Source organism: Suncus etruscus, chromosome 2 (genome assembly GCF_024139225.1).
Source record: "Suncus etruscus isolate mSunEtr1 chromosome 2, mSunEtr1.pri.cur, whole genome shotgun sequence".
Classification (NCBI taxonomy): Eukaryota; Metazoa; Chordata; class Mammalia; order Eulipotyphla; family Soricidae; genus Suncus; species Suncus etruscus.
The window spans coordinates 111,175,058-111,201,290 of NC_064849.1; the positions used below are offsets into that span (position 1 = coordinate 111,175,058).

At 35.9% G+C, this 26,233-nt stretch overlaps 1 protein-coding gene and 1 pseudogene across 1 annotated transcript in view; one reads left to right on the top strand and one right to left on the bottom strand.

Moving 5' to 3' along the window:
* Positions 1 to 18,402, bottom strand: part of LOC126001842 (beta-catenin-like protein 1) — a 74,687-nt pseudogene extending 56,285 nt beyond the window's left edge.
* Positions 18,050 to 26,233, top strand: part of ITGA1 (integrin subunit alpha 1) — a 162,589-nt gene continuing 154,405 nt past the window's right edge. The window contains 1 exon segment of the mRNA XM_049768148.1: positions 18,050 to 18,464. Within this exon segment, the coding sequence (XP_049624105.1) occupies positions 18,401 to 18,464 (64 nt within the window). The 5' untranslated portion in view covers positions 18,050 to 18,400.

The window sequence follows — 26,233 nt, forward strand, 5'->3', positions numbered from 1 at the left end:
TCAAGAAATTCAAATTTAGTATCAAATGGAGTAATTCTTGATATTACAAAATGTAATGCAAATAGTACTAAGATTTCCCCCCACCCCCGAGGGAACTTGATGGTGTGTCACAACTCCTCTTAAATTTGGAGGCAACTAAGTCTGCAAAAAAAATGATGATAGAATCACGTAGAAGCCTATAAAGCTGTAAAGACAAAAAGGAAAACAAAAGTCAGCCTGTATTTCCTCATAGACCAGTGTTCCTACACCGTAGAATGTGCATATGTGGTGTGTGTGTGTGTGTGTGTGTGTGTGTGTGTGTGTGTGTGTGTGTGCATACTCAGGCCTATACATGGGTTTTAAATTTGAGGAAATAACCAGACTCACTGACTTCATTATTCTTTTACTAAAACACAATCCTTTTTCCCCCAGTTATAAATAAGTCGTCATTCCCCCAAAACACCTATTCCTTTTTTTGTTTCTCCTTTTTCAATTCTATCTCATTGCTTTCTTTATACATGAGGCTTAATATAAGCCCTCAAATAAAATAACTAGAGTTAACTGAGACAACTAAAAATTGCATGTCATATTTGAGTCCTATTACACTTTTTTTTTAAATTTTTTTTTGCACTTAGAAGACCTCCAACTGTATTAGGATACATTCAGTGACAAGACTGAAAGTGATGAAAAGAACTTTTTTTTTGAAATCACACTTTGCTGATGGTCTCATGCTGACCTGAGTTCTTACCCACTGAATATGCTTCAAACCTTTATTTACCTATTTTAATTAAATGTCTTAAAATATGATGATAAATACAAATATCCTGGGTGAATTGTATATTGTTTAACACTTTTTTTCTAATTAATAAATATTATTGATTCGATCAACTATAAGGCTTTCAAAAGAATGGTATTTATTTTGAAGTGCTTTGTTTTTTTTCTAGTTCTTAATCATTGCCATTGTCATATTTCACATTCTTAGTTTTAGATACATCAGCTTGAAAACAAAAAAAAAAGTTTCTTTTCATTTGTTCTGTATGCAAAGTAGCCAAATTGCTGCAGAATCTTTTATATGTAACCTCTTTACAATTAACTTGAAAGCAGGGTAACAGTGAATTGCTGACTATCCTGAATCACCAGTGTAAACTCATACTTTAAATGCTTTAGTCAAAATCTAAAGAGGAGGTCAACATGGCAGGCCGGCACAAAGTCGCAACCTCAGACCGGTGGCTGGAAGATCTGTGGAAGTGGTACTAACAATGCTACGGTGGTCAACAAACTGGAGCTGATGGCGTGATGACACGATTTAAAAGGACGAGGAAGTAGGAGAAAAAAATTAAAGAAGAAAAATGTATTATTTATTCTACTACTGTGCATGTAATCCATACCTCTTGGTATCTATTTACCCAAACAGTTTATTAACAGAATATTTTTTAAAATAATAGCTTTATTAAAATAACAAAATTAATCCTTTTAAAGTAGACAGTTTTTGTGGTTTTTAGTATAATCACTGAATTGTGCAACTCTCACCACTAACTAATTTTAGAACATTTCATCACCCTTAAAAAAATCTCATTACATATTATTAGTCTTTCTCAATTACTCTATCCTTCCATTCTCTGTCAACCACACATCTGTTTTCTTTATGAATATGCCTGTTCTGGATTTTTCACATCATTATAAACTCACAGTTTGCAGCCTTGTATATCCTTTCTAACTTCTTTCATGTGGCATGTTAGCATGCTTTACCCAATATTTTTATTTTTGATATGTAATTACTTTTTATTACCAAACAAAAGTCTAATATATGATCACACTAGGTTTATCAATTGATAACCATTAGAATTGTTTTTATGGTTTGGCTATTCTGGTTAATATAAGTTTAAGTTTTGGTGTGTATTTTCTTTTCTTTTTTTCTTTTTTTTTTTTGGTTTTTGGGTCACACTTTGGGGGGCTCAGGGATTACACCTGGATCTGCACTCAGAAATCGCTCCTGGCAAGCTAAGGTGACCATATGGGATGTTGAGATTCGAACCACAGCTGCATGCAAGGCAAATGCCCTTCCACTGGGCTCTCTGGCTCTGGTATATAAATTTTATATGAATATTTATTTTCAGTTTTCTTGGTAACACATATAATATTCAAAATTAACATAGCATTTCATTTTAAATATCCAGGATCCACATACAACAGAATCTACAGAAACAGAAAAATATATTTTATATAAACAAAATACAGTGTTGTACACAGCAATGCTGAGTCATATGTTTTCTATTTTTAAGTCATTTTTTAAAGAATTGTCTATTTTCTAAACTGGCTCTACCATTTTACATTTTTTGCTTTGGTTTTTGTTTTGGGGCAATACCCAACAATGTTCAGGTCTTACTCCTGTTTCTGCCCTCAGCGGACTCTACAGGCAGTACTCCCTCCTGGGATTATACAATATACTGAGGACAAGCTTTGGTCTACTAAATGAATAACAAGTGTCCTAAGCTGCACCAGGAATGTAGATGGAACCATATGGTGCCAAGAATCAGAACTTTATTGGACATATTCCTAGCCTAAAACCTAATCCAAACATATTGGTTCTATTTTCTCCAGCCCAAATTGACCTATATTTTATTACTTCTGTTCTTAGTGTTGTATCTAAGAAATTATTTTTAATAAATGAAGCTTTATTACTATATTTAAACTAAGTATCCTATGATTAGCTATTACTTTTAGGTTTCTAGTCCATTATTACAACTTTTACATATAATCCAAGGAAAAGTACTTTATTTCATTACAGCAATCTTCTTCACTAAAGATATATTTATAGTATGTAATAGTAAGTTTCCATTATTTTACACTTTCTAGCTATTTTATTTATTTTCACCTATTTTCTTCAGCATTACAACAATTAAATCTTCATTTTTGCTCATCTAATTGGATATTACTTTCAATAGAATATAGAACTTTGTCCCAATATATTCTGATTTCCTCCCTTTTTTGTGCTAATATTATACTGCAATAAAATTACATGGATTTATAAAATTCATATATAAGTACTTCTTAAACATTTTATATTTGCAATAAATTTTCACCATTAATATTTTTGCAAGAACCTGGATATATAGATATAAGACTTAGGTACAAAAATAACATATTTACTGGTAATAATAAACACATTTAGAATGGAAAGATACTATAGCAGATAGGGTGTTTGCTTTACATGTGGCTGATCTAGGTTTGATTCCCAGTATCACATATGGTCTCCAAACCCTGACAGGAGTGATTTCTTTGCAGAACTAGGAGTAAGCTCTGAGCATTCCTTGATATAGTGTCAAAACCAAAATAATAATAATAAAATATTTTAGATAAAAATGTTAAGGTTATGAGAGCCCATGCATATTTGAAACCCACAGCTTAAGAAGCTAGGATATCTGGGGCCAGGGTGAGAGCTCAGCGGGTAGGATATTTACCTTACAATCGGCTAAATCGGGTTTGATTCCCATTACTCCATATGGTCCCTGAACCTACCAGGAGTTATTCCTTACCACACCAGTACTGCTGGGTGTGGTTCCAAAAGAAAAATAAACAAATGAAGATAGGATATCTTATTAATTATAAGACCATCAATTTCATTATGATGGCTCTATGTAGTTATTTTAATCACTTTTTACCCATTGCCCCAACCTTAAAACATTTTAAAATAGAAACAAAATAATTTACTTTTTAAAAGTCACTTATATAGTTATCTATACTGGCATTAATTTTTTATGTTCAAGTATATTAATTTCAAACCCATTAACTCTTTATGATTATTTTATTTTTAGTTTTAGGGCCACACCTGGTGGTGCTTAGAGTTTACTCCTGATTCTACTCTGAGGGACCAGTTCTGGTGCTTTTGGGGGGGGGCATATGGCAGACCAAGAATTAAAAACTGAGTCAGTCGCATGCATCCAAGTGGCCCTACTCTCCCTCCATCTACCTTTTATTAGTTCTTATAGGGAAGGTATGGTAACAATGACAGACATAACTCAGCATTTTTTAATGTGGGGGATGTCCACTGTTGCTGAAGATAATTAACAGTATTTTCTCTTGAAAGCCAATTAACTTTATTCTGATCTTCCCATGAAGAACTTTACTGAAGAAAAGTCACGAATTATTATTAAGACTCTCAGCTACATGAGTCACACTTTTCTATACTGTTTTAGTTATTTTCTCTTGCTCTTTGCCACTCAGCCACTTGACAATGATGAGTGAAGTTTTGGGTCTCTGCAATATTGCTTCTTGTTGAATATACCTCTAGTAAAATATAATCAATGTTTTTCACTTACTTTGAAAAATTTAGGTGAATATTTTTTCTCAGATGTGTTTTCTAGCTCCATTTGTCCTGTTTCTGGTAATTCCATGATGCATTTTGTTATACTAAATGGTGTCCTTATATATTTGAGTTCTCTCTTTTTTTCTTTTTTTTTTTTTTCATTGCCTTCAACTGTGTTATATCTTACAATTCTCTGATTCTTTCTGCCAGTTAAAAATCTGTTTTTGTGGGGTTGGAGCGATAGCGCAGTGGTAAGGTGTTTGCCTTGCACGCAGCTGACCCAAGATGGACCTCAGTTCGATTCCCAGTGTCCCATATGATCCCCCAAACCAGGAGCTATTTCTGAGCACATAGCCAGGAGTAACCCCTCAGCATCACCGGATGTGGCCAAAAACAAACAAATAAAATATTTTAAAAAATCTATTTTTGAATGTTCTAATATTTTTTATTTTGGAAATATACTATGATTTCATAATTTTTTAATTATTATTATCCACTGATGTCCTATATTTGGTGATACATTTTCCCACCATTTCAGTTATTTAAATAAAGCTTTTAGTTCTTTGAATGTATTTATTATACATTTAATTTAATTTTTTTTAATGTTTTTTTTTTCTAAAACATCCAATCTAAGATTGCTAGGGTACAGTCTCTCTTGTTGCTTTTTCCCTGTATTTAAGCTATAATTTCCATTTGTTATCCATGTTTGGTGGTGGTGGTGGTGGTGCTGTTAAAATGAAATATTTAAGATATTGATTTTTGTTTGTTTGTTTTTGGTCCACACCAATGGTACACACCAATGGTACTTGGTGATTACTCCTGGTTCTGTGCTTAGAACTCGCTCCTGGCAGGCCCAGGGAACCAAATGAGATGCTGGGAATCGAACCCAGGTCTGTCCTGGGTCAGCTGCATGCAAAGCAAATTACCTACCACAGTGCTATCTCTCTGGCTTTATTTAAGATATTGAAAGTAATTCTGGGCATCAAATTTTTTGTTTTTATAGTTTGCTATTATCACTGACTACTACTGATGCTGTTACCATGTGTATAATTGTTGAGTGAGTTATATACACATATATTTGTATACATATGTACATAAACTAATGAAATACCTGCTTGATTAATTTAATGATTTCAGTACTTTTAACCAGTAAGTCTTTAAGCCTTTGTTGAAAAGCTTTCTGTATGTTAGGATACATCGTCAATGATTCATCAGGCAATTGACAATTCTATTTTAACCATCACTACCTTATTTTTATAGAGCTTTTTTGGTCAACCTGAACTAAAAGACTAAGTAAGGTCTTTTCAGTTCTTTCTTCATATACATGGTTAGACATGCATACAGATTTGTACATTTGTCCCTCTAGAATCTTAGGAACATGTAGAAAATTTTCATAGTTTTCTACAGACATCTTTATTTTTCAGTGTTTCCTTTTATGATTTGGCTAGCCTCTTGTTACTACCTCGAACTACTATGGCTTTAAACAATGATCATTGATATTTTCAGTAAATATCTTTTGGTTAAGTCTGCTTTCACAAAATAACATTGAGTTAAGTCAAATGAAGATAAATCTTGAAAATATTTTCCAGGAAGTTGCTATTTTAAGATGGAGATTAGGAAAGGGAGTAACAAATTTGTTTTGTTTTTCCTGAATAACTACTATAGTTGTAAAATTAAGATAGTTACTAAAGTTATGCAGTCAACTGTTTTTAAATGACTACAGAACAAGGGATGAAAGAGAATAGAAATTAGACATGTTAAATGTCTGAGATCTTGCTGTTTTACATTTTTTTCCAATACTTTGTTTAATTCCAGGGTTCTAAAGAAGTTTAATTTGTCACAATTTGATGTTAATATATGAAAGGACTTTCTAGAGAAATTTTTTGTAAAGTTCCTCCTTATTTTTTGGAATTCTCTGAAAAATTACCCCTTATTTACTATAATACTGCACAAATATGACTATTTTTATAATTAATTAATAATAAGCTTATTGGGCTCTTTTTATTAATAAAGTTATAAAAGTCCATTTTGCTAAAAAAATAAAGTTAGCACTGATAACCACGAAGTAGAAAATTCTAGGGTCTCAAGAGATGATACAGCTACTATTCACTTGCCTTGAACATGGTTAACTTGAATTCATTCCCTGGCACTCTCTGTTTGTCCCCCTAGAACCACTAGGAGTGAACCTTAAGCTCAGAACCAGGACTAAATGGATCACAGAAGTGCATTTTATCAGAGGGGTTTCTTCTCCATGTGTTTGTATATTTGGGACAAGAAAGCCAATGAAAGAATGAGTTATAGAATATTATAAAATAAACATAAAACCTAGTTATTGTATGATTTAGTGCATAGTTTATATTTCCTGGTTATTTTCTCCCCTTCCCTTTTCTCTGCTTTTATGTGTCATAACCAGGCCTCATAATACATGCTTACTTGTTGTGTTAGAACACCAGGTCACAGTGTTCACAACACTCTTTAGTTGTGGTGCCTCCGTGTGTACCTTCCGAGGGCACAAGACTGGTCATGCTCTCACGCTGTCTTAATTGTGGTACATGATCACACTTGGCTGACCTTCTGCATGGGGATAACAGGCAGTAGAGATAGTCAAGCACAACTTTTAGAGTTGATAATTTATATTGGGTGCCTGCAACTGGCACTGGAGATAAAACTTTCAGTTCTCACTTGAAAACTGGTACTTTGGTCACTAAGCTTCCTCCCAGAACTGTAATTATTTGTTTTAAATATAAAGGATGTTTTCATTCTTTCCAATTCAAATAAAAACTTCAGTCTATTTACAGTTTTCCACAGACACAAGTAGAATAGGTGGAAGTGGATATTTTCTTTTTACATCACCAACATGATCTCAGATACCCAGAGTTCACCCTTAGGATGATTTAAGTTAGTTGAGACTCTGAAATCCGTTTTCTTCATTAGTAGTCACATATAGATTGTACAGGCCACAAACAAGTCAACACAACAGCTGACTATGAGTTATAGAAAGAGCTTTAAATAGCCAGTATCTGATAAGAATAATATATTCTGCTTATTGGATAGGAACTGGTAGCTAATAGTTAATATGTAGGTTCTAAATAGGATCCTGTATATCTACTGGGTAGTATTTAATGATGGTACTGCTCTAAGTATGGACTGGGTTGAGATTGAATGCTTTATACTGTTATCATTATAGTCACATTAGCTCTGGTTTCCCATATCAGTAGTCTCCAATTTGTCCCCTTCTCATATATGGTTTTATGTAAGGAATTCAATTATTTTCTTTCACTCACGTAAGAAAGTAAGTAAACTTTTTGGAATATATTTTCTTCCTTTTCTTCTCTGTATTACTTGAATATTTTTAGTCAATACCAGAAAAAAATATTTAAAGACAAAGGTAAATATAATATTCACATTGCGTACTGGGAGCTTGAGATAGAAATTTAGTTTCATAAAAAAGAGTTTCCTGGGCCCGGAGAGATAGCACAGCGGTGTTTGCCTTGCAAGCAGCCGATCCAGGACCAAAGGTGGTTGGTTCGAGTCCCGGTGTCCCACATGGTCCCCCGTGCCTGCCAGGAGCTATTTCTGAGCAGACAGCCAGGAGTAACCCCTGAGCATCGCCGGGTGTGGCCCAAAAACCAAAAAAAAAAAAAAGAGTTTCCTGGGATAGGGAGATAGACCAAAGGATATTATCAGGTGTAGTCAAAACAAAACAAGAGGGGCCAGAGAGAGATAGCATGGAGGTAGGGCATTTGTCTTGCATGCAGAAGGATGGTGGTTTGAATCCGGGCATCCCATATGGTCCTCCGAGCCTGCCAGGAGCGATTTCTGAGTGTAGAGCCAGGAGTAATCCCTGAGCACTGCTGGATGTGACCAAAAACAAAACAAAACAAAAACAAGAAGAAAATAAGTGAAAGCTTCTTTTTTTTAAACTCCTTTTTTGTGCATAAATTTTTCCCTGCAATATAATTTTATAGGTATTATAGTAATATTATTTTAATGAGTCTTATTAATATACTTAGCATTATAATTATCCTACTACTTTTTGTAACTTTTATTAATTTTAATTTATAATAGCTCAGTAAAATTATTCTTATTGCACATTAGAATCCATGTGGAGAAAAACCCAGAAAGATCTTAGTATTTAAAACATTAATATTGAGTTTTCCTGTATTCTGATTAAAATCAGTGCATCTATATTCATTGACTAGTAAACTTAGTAGTGCATTCTTGCTTTACTGTGGGTCTTTTAGAGGATTTTAGCTTTTATTTCTAGGTCTGTTCTCTTTGACTGTCTATATTTTCCTTCTCTGGAAAGTCATAAATTGATAATGGATATTTCTCATGGAAAATCTAGGAATGCCTTCTCATAAAACAAAACTTCAATGATTATTGGGGTTGCCAAATCAACCTGGTGACTAAAACATTTCAAATACTGAGAAATGTATCTTTACTAATTTTAAATATCTAAAGTATAATGTTCAATGGAAATATTTAAAACTTATTTAGGACATTATGATAAATGCCTTTATTTTCATATTCTTCAAATTTTAAAATAATCATCAGAGTACTCAATTTTTAGTATTTATGCTCTTTTGTCAATGACAAATTCCAATAATTCACTTTTATTTTATGATACATATAATCATATTTATTGATAAGAAGTAATAATGAATTTTCATAAAAAGGAAATGCACCAAAATCTAGGAGATGAAACTTTCATGTTATCTTCCTTGCTTTAATGTCTTACATTTTCTAGTCTATAAAAATTTGATGAAATTAAATCACTTCAGGAAACAAATATGAAAAACCATAAAAAATACCTATTTGTATCTGTCACTGTAAAAATATTCTCTGCTTCTTTGTAGTTCAAATTCCTTAACATTCTTCTGAGAGTATCTAAAATTTGGTCCCAACTTTAATCTCTTGATTCTTTTTTTTTCTTTCTTTCTTCTTCTTCTTCTTCTTTCTTCTTCTTCTTCTTCTTCTTCTTCTTCTTCTTCTTCTTCTTCTTCTTCTTCTTCTTCTTCTTCTTCTTCTTCTTCTTCTTCTTCTTCTTCTTCCTCCTCCTCCTCCTCCCTCCTCCTCCTCCCCCTCCTCCTCCTCCTCCTCCTCCTCCTCCTTCTTCTTCTTCTTCTTCTTCTTCCTCCTCCTCCTCCCTCCTCCTCCTCCCTCCTCCTCCTCCCTCCTCCTCCTCCTCCTCCTCCCCCTCCTCCTCCGCCTCCTCCTCCTCGTCCTCCTCCTCCTCCTCCTCCTCCTCCTCCTCCTCCTTCTTCTTCTTCTTCTTCTTCTTCTTCTTCTTCTTCTTCTTTTTTAATTGTGAATCCTTCAAATTGCTTTCTACTGGCTAAATTTCAGTAATGCCATCTCTATAAAATTATATTTTCCTCCAATAACTTGAATCTGCCTTCTAAGGTTTATCTGGCACAATTAGATAATTATAAGTATGACTTTAGGTAGCTTGTGAATTTTCTTAAGGATAGAATCAAGCATTTGAACATCCCTGAAATCCCAGGTCTTAGAAAGTATCTTGCCACATTTAAAAAGCATCTTGTGGCACCAGTGAATTACTCTTGAGTATTCCACATGGGATATACAAGAGAATGATGCAACAAAAGGTAAAAATGAGTAATTGACTATCTTAGTTCAAATTCTATCTAGTTGAATAGACTTTTTATAAAATAGCCCCATATATAAAGAAGCAAAGCAATATAGTAGGAAAGGCCCAATCATATCAAACACTTCAATTATTACTTCAGAACTTAGATTTCTAAAGGGAGGTTTGCAGAACAGGAACCAAAGAGTAAAGAAGATCGAATAGATATTGGCACTTTGGTGTGATGTGTCACTTTGGATGCCTAAAATGTATAAATATGTACATTCTTAAATTTATAATTTAAAAATTACACCAGTGCTACTTCAATAAGAAATCAATAGAAAAAAATATTTAGCCAAATAATTGTAAAATAGGCTACTGAATATTATTTCCAAGCCAAAGAATATATTTTCTTTCCCTTGATTATTTTATATTGAAATTAAAAATATTTCCCCACATATATATTCAGTGATGGATTCCTGTCACAGGAAATGCCAGTCTTTGGGGTTTGGTTACTAATCACTTATTCATTTGAATCATATGATTTTAGACTCTGTTTACCTGATTTAGCTTGTTAGAATTTGGTTAAAAGAAAATAACTAAGTCATCTGAGAATTACCTAAAAGCCTAAAATCATTTTTGAAATAAAAGGATCCAGCAGTGTAGCTAAACTGTGACTGCTCACCAGAGGTGGATATTCTGAGTCAGAGAGTGCCACAAATTAGATATTCTTGCCAAGGCACCACCCTATTCTACCCTCTTCCATTGCTACCCCAGAGTGTCACTCATCTAAAGTCTGCCAATATGTTTTAAGAAAAATTCCTATAGTACTAAAAACTGTATCCCACCAGAATTCTAAGATCATTTTTTCCCCTTACGTACAGTTGCCCAAAAGTCTTTGGATCAGGTTTCTGGCATAGACTTATTCAGGAAATAGGGTGGAGGAACACCTATTTTATATTTTAAATGAAAAAACATTCACACACATTACTCAATAACAACAACCACACACACCAAAAAATAGAGATTGGTGATGGTGAAGTTCAAGTTTCACATCATTGCTAATTTATTCTGGTTAGGGGAGAAGCAATCACATGGTCCCAAGATGCAGAGACAACAACTTATATGGTAATTTTACTTGAATGCTAATTTTAGAATGCTTTAAATGAAACATGTCAGGGCTAGAATTAAGGACAAAACTTGTGTGTGTGTGTGTGTGTGTGTGTGTGTGTGTGTGTGTGTTCTGGTCCTAGTTACATGTGAAAGAAATTAATGAGCAGCAGATTTTCTGTAGAAAAACAACTCTCCAGTTTGGCTTTTGCATAGCAGAGTCATTGAGTCTAATATTTAAAGAACTTAAAATATTTTGAACTAGACTAAGTTGCCCACATGGGTTTGCCCTGTAAGTTGGTACTGCTGTCAAAATGTATGAAACCTGAAAATATATATATAAAATAAAATTTAGAGAACCAAATAGTTATAAAATCTTTGTAAAAAATACAAACACTGGACAGACAATACCATCTGTTCCTAGCATTGCATGGTCAGAGAAAGAGAATGAAAGCACACTTTGGTGTTAATTTAAATTTTGAAATCTCATATTTGATTCTTAAAAATTATCTTGGGCCTAAACCTACCACATTGCTACCCAAGCATAGCCCAGTGTAAAAGACCTGGAGTAGTCTGAGCAATTCTCCAGTGGCCAAGTTATCCCTAGCACCAGAGGACCTGAGCATCATGACATTCTTTATTCTTGATGAGTGATTTGAACCATCACTCAGCCTAACTGAATATAGCAAGGAATAAAAAATGCTTCCCACAACACTCTCCCACCAAAAATCCTTACACTTTTCTTATAAAAAATAATAAACTATTCGGGGCCAGAGATAGCATTACAGTAGGGCATTTGCCTGGCAAGCGGGCAACCCAGGATGGACTGCGGTTTGAATTCTGACATCCCATATGGTACCCTGAGCCTGCCAGGAGCAATTTTAGAGCAGCAGATCCAGGAGTAACCCCTGAGCATAGCTGGATGTGGCCCCAAAACCAAAATCAAAAAAAAAAAAGCACTATTCAACATACGACAATTAAAACTTTCTTGTTTTTTAAAATGTATTTAGGTTGAGAACTTTATCTTTTTTAATTTTAGTCCATTCTCACATAGTGGAAAACATATAATAACAGAGGTTAGACTTTTGATTCTTCTTGGACTCTTCTATTCCCATCTCTTTAGGGAAATTTTCTTTCACTAAACAAAGGATCAGAGAGATAGTACAGCAGGCAGGATGCTTACCTGGTATGCAATTGATTCAGGTTAGACCCCAGAACCCCACTAGACACTAGAATGCTAAGCACAGAGCCAGGAGTAAGCCCAAATAAAAATGTCAAGTAAAATAATAAAGCCCTTTGACATCTAGCTAATTTTAAAAACTATGTTTATTAATGTCACCAGGGGATCTGATATATTAATCTATGCTCATTTTATTTTTGAAACTTTTATTTATTTATATATCCTGGCTTTTTCCAGGCACCTGGCACCTGGCATTTTCTAGGGTCAAATGTGTGCAAGGGAAGTGCCTTATTCCTTATATTATATCTTCAATTCCAAATGACCATTTTATATTGATATTTTTAAAATGACTCCCTAATGCATAGTAATTTAATTTGAGGATTCCAGAAACAATCACATATGTTGATATATATAATATATGTTTATGTATCTGATACTTATATGTATATACTATTTGGGGGGGCCACACTTACTGGCTAGGGTTCCTTCTATGTCAGCACTCAGAAATTACTCCTCACAGGCTCAAGGAACCATATGGAATGCTTGGGGCCTAACCTGGGTTGGCCACCCTACCTGCTGTGTTATTGTTCTAGCACTGAACAAAGTTATTTTAAGCCCAACATTAAAACTTCCTTTTTATGCCCATGAAATTTTATAACTCCCAAAAGGACCCATAGTACACATTTTTTTCTCTCAATTGTCAATGTAATTTTTTAATTTATATTTTAAATTTGATCACCCTAGATTGCAGTTGCAGTCATTTATTATTAATTTTTAGGAATACAATGTCTCATCACCAATCCCTTTGCCAGTGTTCACTTCCCTTAACCTATGTGGCTAGTTTCCCTTTTGTTCTCCTGGCCTGCATGTATGGCAGTCACTTTTCTCCTCCACCATTGTTCTACTTTTCCCTTCCCTATCTATCTTATCTACCCACTCTACCCTTACCCCAGAGACAGGCTTCCAAATGAAACCTAGTTTATGTGTTCTTTGTTATCTATTGCCTGTGGGCATATGATATTCCCCTACAAAGATGTTTTATATCGCACATATGAGAGAAATCATTTTGTGTCTGTCCTTATCCCTCTGACTAACTACACTCAACATGTTATTCTCCAAATATACCCAAGAACTGCTTAATTTCATCTTTTTGTATAGCCAAGTAGTATTCCATTGTGTACTTATACCATTATTTCTTGTTTTGTTTTGTTTTGTTTTGGTTTGGTTTGGTTTGGTTTTTGGGGCACACCCAGTGGTGCTCAGGGATTACTCCTAATTCTGTGCTCAGAAATCACTCCTGACAGGCTCAGAGACCAAGTGGCATGCCGGGGGTCTAATCCAGTCTATCCTGGGTCAGCCACATGCAAGGCAACTGCCCTACCATGGTGCTATCGCTCTGGTCCTGCACCATAGTTTCTTTATCTAGTTCTTTATCTTTATCTTGAGCACTAATGTTGTTTCCATATTTTTGAAATTTGAATAGAGCTATAATAAACATAGGAATGCAAAGTCTTTTCTTCAGTGTGTGTATATATTTCAAGGAGTGGAATTTTGGGGTTGTATGGAAGCTCAATCAACTCCTAGTTTATTGAGGAATAACCATATTAGCACCTAATACTAATTCTCCAACTAAGAATAGCAATTGATGTCTATTAAGCACTATTTACTCCAACAATTGTACTATGTATTCTCTCATTTAATCTTGACAATAATCTCCAGAGAAAGGTGCTATTTTCAACTGCATTTTATTTTTGAGAAAACTGTAGCTAGAGAAACCAAAGTTACTTTGTCTGAAATACACTACTAAGATATAGTTGTTCTAGGACTTACATATAAGGAGTCTAAATCCTGGATCTTATTTCTTCCTGTAATATTATCAGGATATCACCTGTAAGGAAAATACTTCTGTATTTTCAAATTACATGGTTTTCAAATTAAGATTATTGATCAGTAATCACAAATGCCTTATTTAATAAACTCTAATTTTTAAATATTTTTATTGAGACCATTGTGAATTATAAGCCTTTCACAGTTGTATTTCAGGCATATAGTGACAGTCAATTAGGGCCATTCCCACGAGTGTTGACATCCCTCCACCATAATTCTCCACATGCATTCCATACCTCTACCCTTAGCCCCCTGAACTACTAGTGTAACAGATCCATTTTATCTTTAGATTCTTATAGTTTGGGTCTCTTGATTCTATTGTCATTAATTTTGGCTTGGGTATTTAGATCTGACCCTTTTTTTCCCCACTCAATGCTCCTGAGACCACTTGGTTCCTGGGTCCCATCCACTTATTTTTTCTTTTCTCAGTTTGTAGGAAGACACAGAATGTTCATCATCACTTATCATTAAGGAAATACAAATCAAGACAACAATGAGATATCATCTTACACTAGTGAGGAAAGCACAAATCAAAAATAAGAAGAATTTCTGTTGGCCCAGATGTGGTGAAAAAGGAACTCTCCTTCATTGTTGATGGGAATGCTGCCTAGTCCAATGGAAAACAGTATGAAGGGCTCTCAATAAACTCAAAATTGAGCTACCACATGACCCCAAACTCCCTCTCTTAGGTATCTATCCTCAGGACAAAAAAATATTTTATCCAAAAGGATGTATGCACACCACTTTTCATTGCAGCACTCAATACAATAGCTAAGACTTGGAATCAACCTAGATGTCCATCAACAGATTATGAAAATGTGGTATATATACAACATGGAATACTACATAGAAGTAAAATGATAAAAATATGTAATTTGCAGCAACATGGATGGATTTAGAAGATATTATGTGAAACAAGGTAAGCCAGATGAAGAAGAATAAATAAACTCTACTTTCCAAATTCTTAATGAACTCACTCTTTTATTTAATTTTTGTCTATTGACTTTGGGCCACACAGGTAATGTTCAGGGCTTATTTCTTACTCTGTATCAAGGATTACTCCTGGTGGTGCTCTGGGAACCTTAAAGGATGCCAAGGATGGAACCTACATCAGTCATGTGTAAGAAAAGTGCCCTGCCCACTGTACTATCATGCTGGCCCCCAGAGTCTACGATTTCCGATTTCTTCATGTACTTTCAAGTTCACCTATATTTATTAATCTGAAGACATCTGATAAGATCATGTCTCCTTTAAATAGTAATGCTAAAAAGTCTTAAATTTATTATTTACCATTAAGTGATCTCATATAATGACTAGTCTGCACTTATGGTTTTCATAATCTCTTAGCTTCAATTTACCTAATAACTTATCTTTCTATCAGACAAGATAAAAATCAGTAAATAAATTTGGGATCTAGGTTATGTCTCAACCAGTATAGTACATGCCTTGTATGTATGAGTCCCTGGGCTTGATTTCTGGCATTGTTTGAACCCTAAGCAATACTGGTACTCTATAAGCAATGTTAGATGTATACCCTGCAATAACTTTTTAGACGTAGTTTTCTTGGGCCTAATCTATAGTATAAGGCAGAGCCAGAGGTAAGTCCTGAGCAAAGCTTCAGGTAGTCCCAAAATAAAAAAATTAAAACATTAAAAATAAAAATAACCTGCCTACTATCAATATGTTTATATTTATTGAAGTGCAGAAAGTATGCACTTACTACCAATTTAGTTCTACATTTGTTTTTGTTTTATGTGAAGATCAATAAATTGCTATAATGCATATATATTGATTCACAATACATATGAAAATTAATTTTAACTACAATAGTCCTGTGACAACTGCACCATTGGGTCCCAAGTTTTAGTAGATATAAAAATTAAATTGAGAATATTTAATAAGGTGTCGAAGCGGTGGCACTAGAGGTAAGGTGTCTGCCTTGCAAGCGCTAGCCTAGGACGAAACTCGGTTTGATCCCCTGGCTTCCCATATGTCCCCTCAAGCCAAAGCCAGGAGTGATTTCTGAGTGCATAGCCAGGAGTAACCCCTGAGCATAAAACCAAATATATATATATATATATATATATATATATATATATATATGTGTGTGTGTGTGTGTGTGTGTGTGTGTGTGTGTGTGTGTGTGTGTGTGTATAATAAAAAAGAGAGGTCAATTTTCCGAAAATATAATCTTGAATATATCACTAATTCTTTAATCCTTTTATAGTTCAATTAGATAAGCTTTTGTAATTTCACTTATTTTTTCTTATTCAATATATTACGGCTTTCTAGGATTCCAGATAAGTATTGCGTTTATATGGGCAAACATGATATTATCTGCTTTCGAAAACTGAGCAATAGAGCAATATTTTGGAGAAATATTTTAAAATATCAAAATGTTATTGATTAATCTATATTATTGAATATTATACAAATTTCCCATTATTACTGACAGATGTAAGAAATAATAAAACTGTAAATAAAGTGATGAGATATGAACTGGAAATTTCTTGCATTTTTCCCCAGAAAATAGAGCAATAAGAGATAGGTTGATAATGTCTAGTTTAAAAAGTGGGAGATAGAATGGAATGACAAATTAGGATATGAATATCAAACACAGACAAAAGAAGCTTAAGTAATGTCTAGTGGTGATGAATGTGATTTTTCTAGAGACTATTCAGTTTTGAATCTAGGACTAAGAAATGGAAAGATGAAAGTTGAAAACAGAGTAAGTGGGATTTTTTTAAGGCATTTACTGAACAAACAACTACTTCAAATGCATAGATTAGAAGAGGAATTCCTTGACTGATGGGTCATACTACCAAAACTGATGGCTTTCAATTCTGCCCACCCAAGTTTTACACTTCAACTTCGCTTCTCTCTAACTGTACCCCCCAAAATCTTCTTTTTGGTTATCTATTCAGCCATCCTAGCGGGCGTTCCCTTGGAACAGTGCCAAATGAACTGCGTTTTAGGCTGTGAGTCTTCCTTTGGGTGGCACTCTTGTCCTGCTGTGACCTAGCTCTGCCAGTTGGAGATATTCAGTACTTGAATTGGATTGAATTGGTTAGAGTTGAAAGGAATAGAATGGGATTCATTTCCTCCACTACTTGTAAACACAAACCCACTCATCCACCTCTTTCCTTTCTTTGAAATTCTTCAGACCACGAAGAAACAGCTACACTAAAATTAATAGCACGTATTTGGTGAAATTCTTAACTAAGGGAGCTAGTAGAAATAACTCAACACACATGTGAAGCACTTACAAACTCCTGTTTCTTCTGGCTTAGTTACCCCAACAAGAAATATCAAACCACAACATTCTGACAGCCACTTAACGCCCCAATTCTGTTCCCTGGAGTAGTGGGACTAGTGAGACTAATGGAGAAAAGTGATTTAAACACGATTTGATACTCCTTCTTATAAAAGTCCTAAAGAAAAGAGAAAAAAAAAAAAAGATCAGCTCTCCATGCTCTTTATTAAATTCAATCTCCTTGTGCAAACATTTTAATTCAGCTTAAACAAAATAGCCCACACACATTCCATTCCAAAGATTTTTTTTCCCTTTCTTTTCCTCTCTCTTCTCGCACGCACTCCTTTCCTTCGGTGCTTTTTCTCTTTGGCTCCTTGCGTCTCCATAAATTAAGCAAATCATTAGTAAAAGAAAGCAAAGCTCTGCTGGATTCTTCTGGGGCTTACTCCTCCCATCGCCGGCACTAGGGGAGAAGCTTGTTCCCAAGTTCCAGGAGCGCTCTTTTTCGTTTTGGGGGTCCAGTCTTAGAGCCCCGAAAATTTGCCTTTCTTGGATGGACCTCCAAGCCCCAAAGTCTTTCAAAGTGGTCTCTCGGCTCAGACTAGCGGCCTTGAGGGGTGTGAAGGCGGAGCCACAGGCTGCAAACACCCACCCCGAGGTGCCGCCCTCGCCCGCCTCCCCTGCACCTTAGGGAGCTGGCGCAGAGATCGGGATCCCCCTCTCAATGAAAGGCAGATGTCCCTTTAAGGTTTGCTTTGCAGCTCGCGGACTTTAGCCTAAACACCAGCTAGCGAAGTTGGCTTTATTTGTCCATGTCTCGGACGCGACCTGGGAGTCTGCCAGTGGCATTTTAGAGCGCAGGAGCTCGAAGGGGCGGGAGTTGTGGCAATCCTTCTGGGATGTGAAAAGCATGCAGCGGACCTAAGAGACACTGTGCAAAACACAGGAAATCACTGCGGATTCTGGGCGCCTCTGCAGACCCGATCAGACCCTGCCCCGCGGCGCCAGGAGCAGTGGCCAGCAACTGAGCGTCCCGTCCTGCCAGCTCCTGCGCTCAGATCCGCACGTCCCCAGGGCCCGGTGCCCTCAGCCACCACCATGGCCCCCAGTCGCCGGACCGGACCAGAGGTCTCTGTCGCCTACTGCTGGCTCTTTTTCACCGGTAAGAGACCCAGATGGGCTCTGCGCATCTCCTGCGCATTCATGGATAGGTTTGGTTCAGTGGGCTATGAGGGGCGGTGGGAGCAGAGAAAGGTGATCCCCGAGGGGGAGAAGGCGAGTTAGCCCATCCCAAGGGTTCTGGCAGTCTTGTGAAACGAATGCGTTTTCTCCTTCTGGGATCTCTTAGTTCTGATGTGCTGTCTAAACCTTCCACAACTATCAATGGTGGAAGAGAAGAGTGGTTTAAACTTTTTAAGGTCCAATGGACTCTTCCTCCCATGTAAGTTATTTTGACACTAGACTCCGGATATTGAGTTGGTTGTGTCGTGCCCTCTTTGGGAAATGGGAGAGAACCTCCAAGTCGCACAAGAATTCATTAGTGCTGTGGTATTTCCTTGCAGACAAGTTTTCTGTTATAGAACGAGGCAAGAGACACGCAAACCCCGGCTACCCCTCGTCCTGAAATGTTTTCCTAAGAGCACCCAGGGGGAGGAGTACTTTGAAGTTGAGAAGGGAATATTTACTTCACGAATTTTCGACTTTTGTTTTGTTTTATTTTTTATTTTATTGGGTTTTGAACCATATGCAGCGGTGCTCAGGGCTTACTCCTGGCTCTGTGCTCAGTGGCAGGGATTCATAAAGGGTGCGGGGGATCCAACCCAGGTCAGCTTTGTGAAAGGCTAACCCCCTTCCCGCTGTACTGTCTCTCGGATCCTGAGTCTCACACTTCTAAAAATGTTCTGCCTTGTGCATAGGTAGGAATTTTGAGGAAGGAACTTAGAAAAAATACTGGTGATGTGGTTTATTCAACTTAGGAAAAAAAAAAAGTTGAATCATAATATAATCTAAGATTTTCCAGATGCTTGAGCCGTGCTCAGATCTTTTACCAGCTGGACTGGATGAGGAATGGGGGGAAATAGTGAAAGAAATTAGGTTAGTGAAATTTCCTGATTCACAGCTTTATTAATGATTGGCTTCATTGTGCCATCAATATTCAATAGTACGATATTTATTGTTTGATTTTACTTTGTATGCTCTTGCATACTTACTCGTAAGAATTAGATAACTTAGCCTTTTATTTTAAAAAGTAGAAATAATCCAACCCGTGTAAGTGGTTAATTGGTCATTCTTATGAATATTATTTAGAAATAGATTGTTAGCAAGCACAACTTTTATTCATTGAGAGGTTCTGTGGAAAGGAAGTTGATAATAAGTTACTGGCTTTTCATCTCTTTTCCATTACTCAAAAAACAATCTAACAGTGGCAACTTTTGAGAAACTTTAATGTCAATGAATGATTTGACTGATCAGCTACTGCTACACTTAAATTTCTTACTCAGAATATTTGGAGGTTGTTCTTATATTGTGATTATTGGAGGGAAAAATCTGAGTAGTTTATTAAGATTTAAGTTGTATCTTAATCATTTTACTAAGTCAACAGACACTGATGCAGAAATGATTAGAAGAAGTTGTACAAACTTTACAAAGCGGTTGAGGGCTGGTGAGATAGCACATAAGATAAGGCACTTTGCTTACGTGTGGCAGCCATGATCCTGGTTCACATCCCTCACACTGCATACTGTTGTCTGAGCACGGCTAGGGTCATTCCTACGCATAGATCCAAGAATAGCACTTGAGCACGGCTGAGTATAACCCCCACTGCTTTCTCCCATAAAAACGTTAATGAGGGGCGAGTGATAATATAATGGTAGGGCGTTTACCTTGTACACAGCCAACCCGGGACAGACCCAGGTTAGATCCCTGGCATCCCATACGGTCTTCCAAGCCTTCCAGGAGTGATTTCTAAGCACAGAGACAGGAGTAACCCCTTGGTGCTGCTGGTGTGGCCCCCAAGGCAAAAAAAGTTAATAAATTACAATTTACAATTTCACATATTTATATGCATATGTATACACACATAGTTGTGTGTCTATTCTTCAGTTCACTTTATTTCTTCATGCTATCATAGTCACAAGATGCATACTGTAAATCTCCTACTTACTGGTTGTATAGGCCATGAGGAAATGAAAAATAACTCACAATTACTTCTAAGATATATTTAATTCCTTTCTGTGTGTGTATATACATAGGCACTATCTAATGATGTTGGCATTTAGAATGTAAAACTTTAATCTTCTCAGAATCAACAGGTTTCTTAAATATGCCATATCCATGCCATTTCATAATGTGAGCTTTCCTCTTCTATCATAACATTCTCTGCTTCCCATCAATTCAGAGCCCATTACCAAATCAGGGTCTCATCATCCTACCCATCCATTCATACTACTAGAGCTCATCTGGTTTACAGTTTGAACTAGCCTCAGAATTTTATTTTTAGTTTCATCAAAAGCCCAGATGGTATTTTGTTGTCAAACGGAATTCAAAATCCAGACTTCCTAGATTCATTCCCCCCTCCCCTTTTCCTCTCTCTAGCTATCATTGTACCAGTGTTTTCTTGTGGGAAACTGCCACATATTTACTAGCCTATAACAAATATTTACTACTTTCCAGTTTTGTTGCTAAAATGTCTCATTGGACTAAATCAAGATATTGGCAAGGCTGTGTTTCTTTTGGAGGCACTAGGAGAAGAATCTATTATCTCATCTTTTCCAACTTTTAATGATCATCTGCATTGCTTTGTGAATCCATCAGTCACCTCCAAGGCCAGCAGAATAAGATCTTCAGATATTTCTCTATAATTACTTCATTGTCACATCTCATTCTCTGACTCATAATCTAGTGCCTCCTCCTTATAAGTTTCCTTCTAATTATAGTTTGTTTACCTGGATTATCCAGGATTTTTTCATCTCAGGATACCTAATCTAGTCAAAACTGCCAAATCTTTTTTGTCACATAAAATATTAGTCACAGGTTACAGGGATTAGGATACAAGCATCTATTAATATGCCCACCAAGCCCCTCAAATAATGACCCATAGTGGTCATTAATATTACTCTACCTTCCTCATAGTCTCCATGCTTATCCTGCATGGTGAATATGACCTTCTATGTATCTACCTTTTGTACCTCTAGAAAATTGCTCTACCCTTTTCTTCTCACCACCTTTTGCTATCCTCCAGTCTTCAATACTTGATTGGCACTACATCAACAAATCACTATGGACCCAGTAAACTTTTATTTTATGTAGTACTGTATTCCATTAGACATTAGCTAGAGAAGTATATGTATTAGTGGGGGTTGGGTGGGAGTAAGGGGACTGTGTACAGCCTGATCAGAGGAAGAGGCATGCTGCTGACTCAAGTCCTGCAAGGAGGGAGCAGGGAAATAAATGCACTTTCTCCCCCCCCCCCGCCCCCAGTGCAACCACCCATCTTGACTAATCCTCCAATATTGTAGCATACTGTATTATATGTGAACTCCTGTGTTTAAAATCCTTGTATGTGTTACTTCATTTATTATTCTAAGCTAAAAAATAATTTTAAAGAATTATTCACATATTTGAGATAAGACAAAATACTAAGAGGTCATTTGTCTAGTTCACACAGTGGTAAATGACAACCTATGCTCAACTCAGATTTTTTACCTCAAGTTTCATGCTCTGAAAAATGTAATATACCATGCTGATTTCTGAACATAAGTCCATTTCTATATTGTACAATCTCTAAATGTGAAATCCAAGTAAAATTGTCTAAAACTCTTTGACATGGGTCTCTTTAAAGATTTAAGTCTGTTAGTTTTGTGACTTTTATACTATATTGAAGTTAATGCACCACTCAAATAAGGCTCTCATTGCTTTAATTAAGAATATGAAGATAGAATAAGCCCTTATTGAATTATGTCTCACCTCCCTAGTAACATTTTGGTTGGCCTAGGGGCAAGGCTCTTCTTTTCATACTTTTTTCATAAGCAAAGTTTAAAGTCCAGTGACATGATGATTGAATATGAAAGGAAGTTAATTGCTTAATTATAATGAAGAAATGACCTCCAGTGGCAAAGAATGGAATATCAGAAATTACTGAAGATAGTAACTTTTAGTTATTATGACACCTGTAAGGGCAGCAATAAATTAATAGAAAAAGCAATAAAAATGCTAGGATTTTGTCTATATTACTTCCCTGCTAAATGATATTGTTTTGATTCCAGAGCTCTTGGGCCATAGTTTATAACTGTTGATCTTATTTCCTTAGATGGGTGCTTTATACTTGTTTTTCCTCCTTCAACTAACAAACTGTCCATTAGATTTAAAGCTTGTTGATTTTTTTCCATGTGCCTCTTGAAATATTTCACAAGATAAAGAAACTGCAGTGGGAAAGGCACTTGCCTTGCACACTACTGACCTAGGTTTGCCACCTGATGCCCCATATGTCTCCTTAAGGCCCTCCCCTCTGCCCACCAGGAGAAATCTGAGCACAGAGCCAGGAGTAAGCCTTAAACACAGCACTGCTAGGAGTGTCCCAGGCAAATAAAAATAACTAATGTTTAAAATATATCCACAAAATTAGAGCTCAAATGCTATTTTCTGCTTTTTTTTTTGTTTAGGGCTACAATCAGCAGTGCTCAGGCTCTGTAATAAGAGATCACTCCTCGAAGGGCCCCAGGAATTATATGAGGTGTCAGGAATTGACTCGGGACCAGCTGCCTACAAGGCAAACATATTACCTGTTGAACCTTCTTTATCTAGTACATTTTACAAGCTGTACTATGTATTCTATGTGTTCATCTCCACCCAATGCTGTTATTTACCATATGAATAAGATGTATACATGTTATTGATAAATTATTTTGGTTATTTTCCTATTTTCAATATATTTAATGGGAGTACACCCAACAATGTTTGGGTTTATTCCTAACTCTGCACTAAAGAATCACTGGTGGGCTAAGAGGAAAAGATAGGATACCAAGGATCAAACCCAGATCAGATATATGCAAGGCAATTGCCCTATCCACTGTTTTTTCTCTCTGACCCACTATATCTAAGATTAACTTAATTATTTGTCAGCCAAATAATCTTTTTAGATTTTTGGTAAAGGTGGACTCTACCATTTTGCCCTTAAATATCAATATGGGTTGGTAAAATAAATAGCACTATACAGCCTTAGAAAAACATGTGTTGGGATATCTCCTTAATTTCCAATATATTGTGAAATACAAGCAACTTATAATAAGATAATAAAATTAAAAACACAGTAACATATCTACACAATAAATTTTATACTTGCATTTTTAAAAATTTCATCATAAAGATATACAGTTACTCCTGGATAGAAGCAACTGAATATAGAGATAAGGATATGTCTCTCTTCTTAATCTTCTTCCAGAGCCAAGTTTATATCTGATTCAGGGAATAATTGCTCATTTGGCACAAGCAGCCTCCCCAGACCCACCAACAAAGCTTCCAATAAAAATTAGCTTCCGAGGGGAAATAAATAAAGGAGTTTCTGAGAAAAAGATGACAAACTAATTAAAAAATAGAGAAAGCGGGCCCGGAGAGATAGCACAGCAGCGTTTGCCTTGCAAGCAGCTGATCCAGGACCAAAGGTGGTTGGTTCGAATCCCGGTGTCCCGTATGGTCCTCTGTGCCTGCCAGGAGCTATTTATGAGCAGACAGCCAGGAGTAACCCCTGAGCACTGCCAGGTGTTGCCCAAACACAAAACAAAACAAAACAAAATAGATAAAGCTTCATATGCACAGGATCAATAACTCTAGTGCTGGCAAACCCCATTCTTTCTGAATATTGGCAGTAAGTACTAGAGATTTATATATGTACATAACTTTCATATATATATATGTATATATATATGATAATATTAGGGCTGGAGTGTTCGCACAGTGGTAGGACATTTGCCTGGCACATGGCTTACCAAAGACAAACGAGGGTTCAATCTGAGGCATCCCTCCGGTCCCCAAGCCAGGAGCAATTTCTGAGTGCAGATCCAGGAGTAACCCTAAGCGCTGCTGGGTTATAAAAAACAAAATTAAAAAATATTATATGTATATATATATGATATATATCATCCAAATTTTAAAAAGATAAAATGTCAATTAATATTTTAAGGTTTTATACACTGGTTGATATGAAGATTCCACTTTATGAGCAAAATCATGAATACATAAAACAATTTTAAACAATGTTACATTTTTAATTAAAGCTAGTGAGATACTGGAATAAAAAAGCTCATGGATTGGGAGTGGCTCACGAAACTCAGAGGTCAGGGCTTCATGTTTAGTAAGTGCCTGATGCTTGGCCTTTCCCCACTGCAACCCCCATATTCAGCCTTAAAGGCCTCTGGGTTTCAGGACACAAGGAAATCATAGCTCCAACTACTGAACCCCGTGGCCTATTGGCTGAGTATCACCTGGAGTGACCATAAAGACTTCTGAGTATTGCTTGGGGGAGACCCCTGCCTGAAAATTTGAGGGAAAAAATTTTTATAATTCAGACATCAAAAGGAGTAAATATACTTTGTATTAATGATTTGAAGATCTACTGAAATAATGGCAAATTCTTAAATATGAATAGAGTGCCAAATCTTATTGAATATCAAATGAGTAAAATAGATGGTTTTAAGTTTTATATGTTTGGTAAAATAATCCTTCACTGTATAGTGATCCAGTGCAACAAACACACCCATACTCACACCCATATTTTTGTTGATAAGACTGTTTATTTGGTGGAAGGTTTTGTATTGTTTTGCAAATATGTATTTCTAATCACAGGAAATTCAGATAGTAAGAGAGTACAATAAGTTCCTTCAAGAAGGACTTTCCCTTTTCCCTTTTACCCTTTTTCCTGAATTGGCTGGACAAGCTTCCCAGTTGTCCAATTTAGCTTTGCTTGTGGAGGTCACAAGAGGTTTCTACAATCTGAAGTTGGCACATTCTCTCTACTTAAAGGATTGCATCTGGCATCAAATATTAAAAGCTAAAGCTAGTAATTTTATAAAATTGTCACACCATATAAAATATGTTGGTATGCATCATTTTAAAAATAATCATTGCCTCAACATGTTTTAAAATGATTTTTTCTATACAAACATGGCTATCTCAAAAATTGAAATGAGTTTACAGAAACTTATCTCAAAGGGTTTTTTAAAATTTATGTTATAAAATAAAATATGCTTTCCTATTAATCTTAAAAGATCAGTGGCATATCATTTAAAAACTTGAAACTAAAGACTGTAATTACTGTTTGTTTTTTCTATACTAAGATCATGTACTAGCTTTTGTTCTGAGTTATATAAATACAAACAAAAGATAGTTTCTACCCTTGAGAGGTTTAGTTTAAAAGAGAATAGAAGAGCTGAAGAGATAGTAGAGGGGTTAAGAATCTTATTGTTCACAGCCTTTTGGGTCCAATCCCTGGCACTTCATATGATCCCCTGAGCCCAGAGTCAGAAGTAAGCCCTGAATACCAGCCAGAGCCCCTCCCCAACAATGTTTCCAACCCTGAACATAAAACACAAGAGAAACAGAAGAGAACCAAAGAAGTGAGGATGGAAGGAACCCCAAGATCCTCAAAACATAGGAAGAAGGAAGATTGTTTTAGGGAAGTAAGATGGAAAAAAGAAAGCTCATACACTCCTATTATTTAAGTCATTGTGCTAAGCACAGGGAATTCAAGAAAGCTTTCCTTCAGGAGTCCAGAACCCACCTTCTGCCATACAATCTATTTAAGATTGTAATCCAATCCAGTCATCCAGTCATGAGGGACAGGTATAAATTTATGCTGTATAATGGATTATCCATCAGTCAACTCTACCAAATCAGTTATTTCTCATCGCTGACTAATGGTGATGATGTTCATGTGAA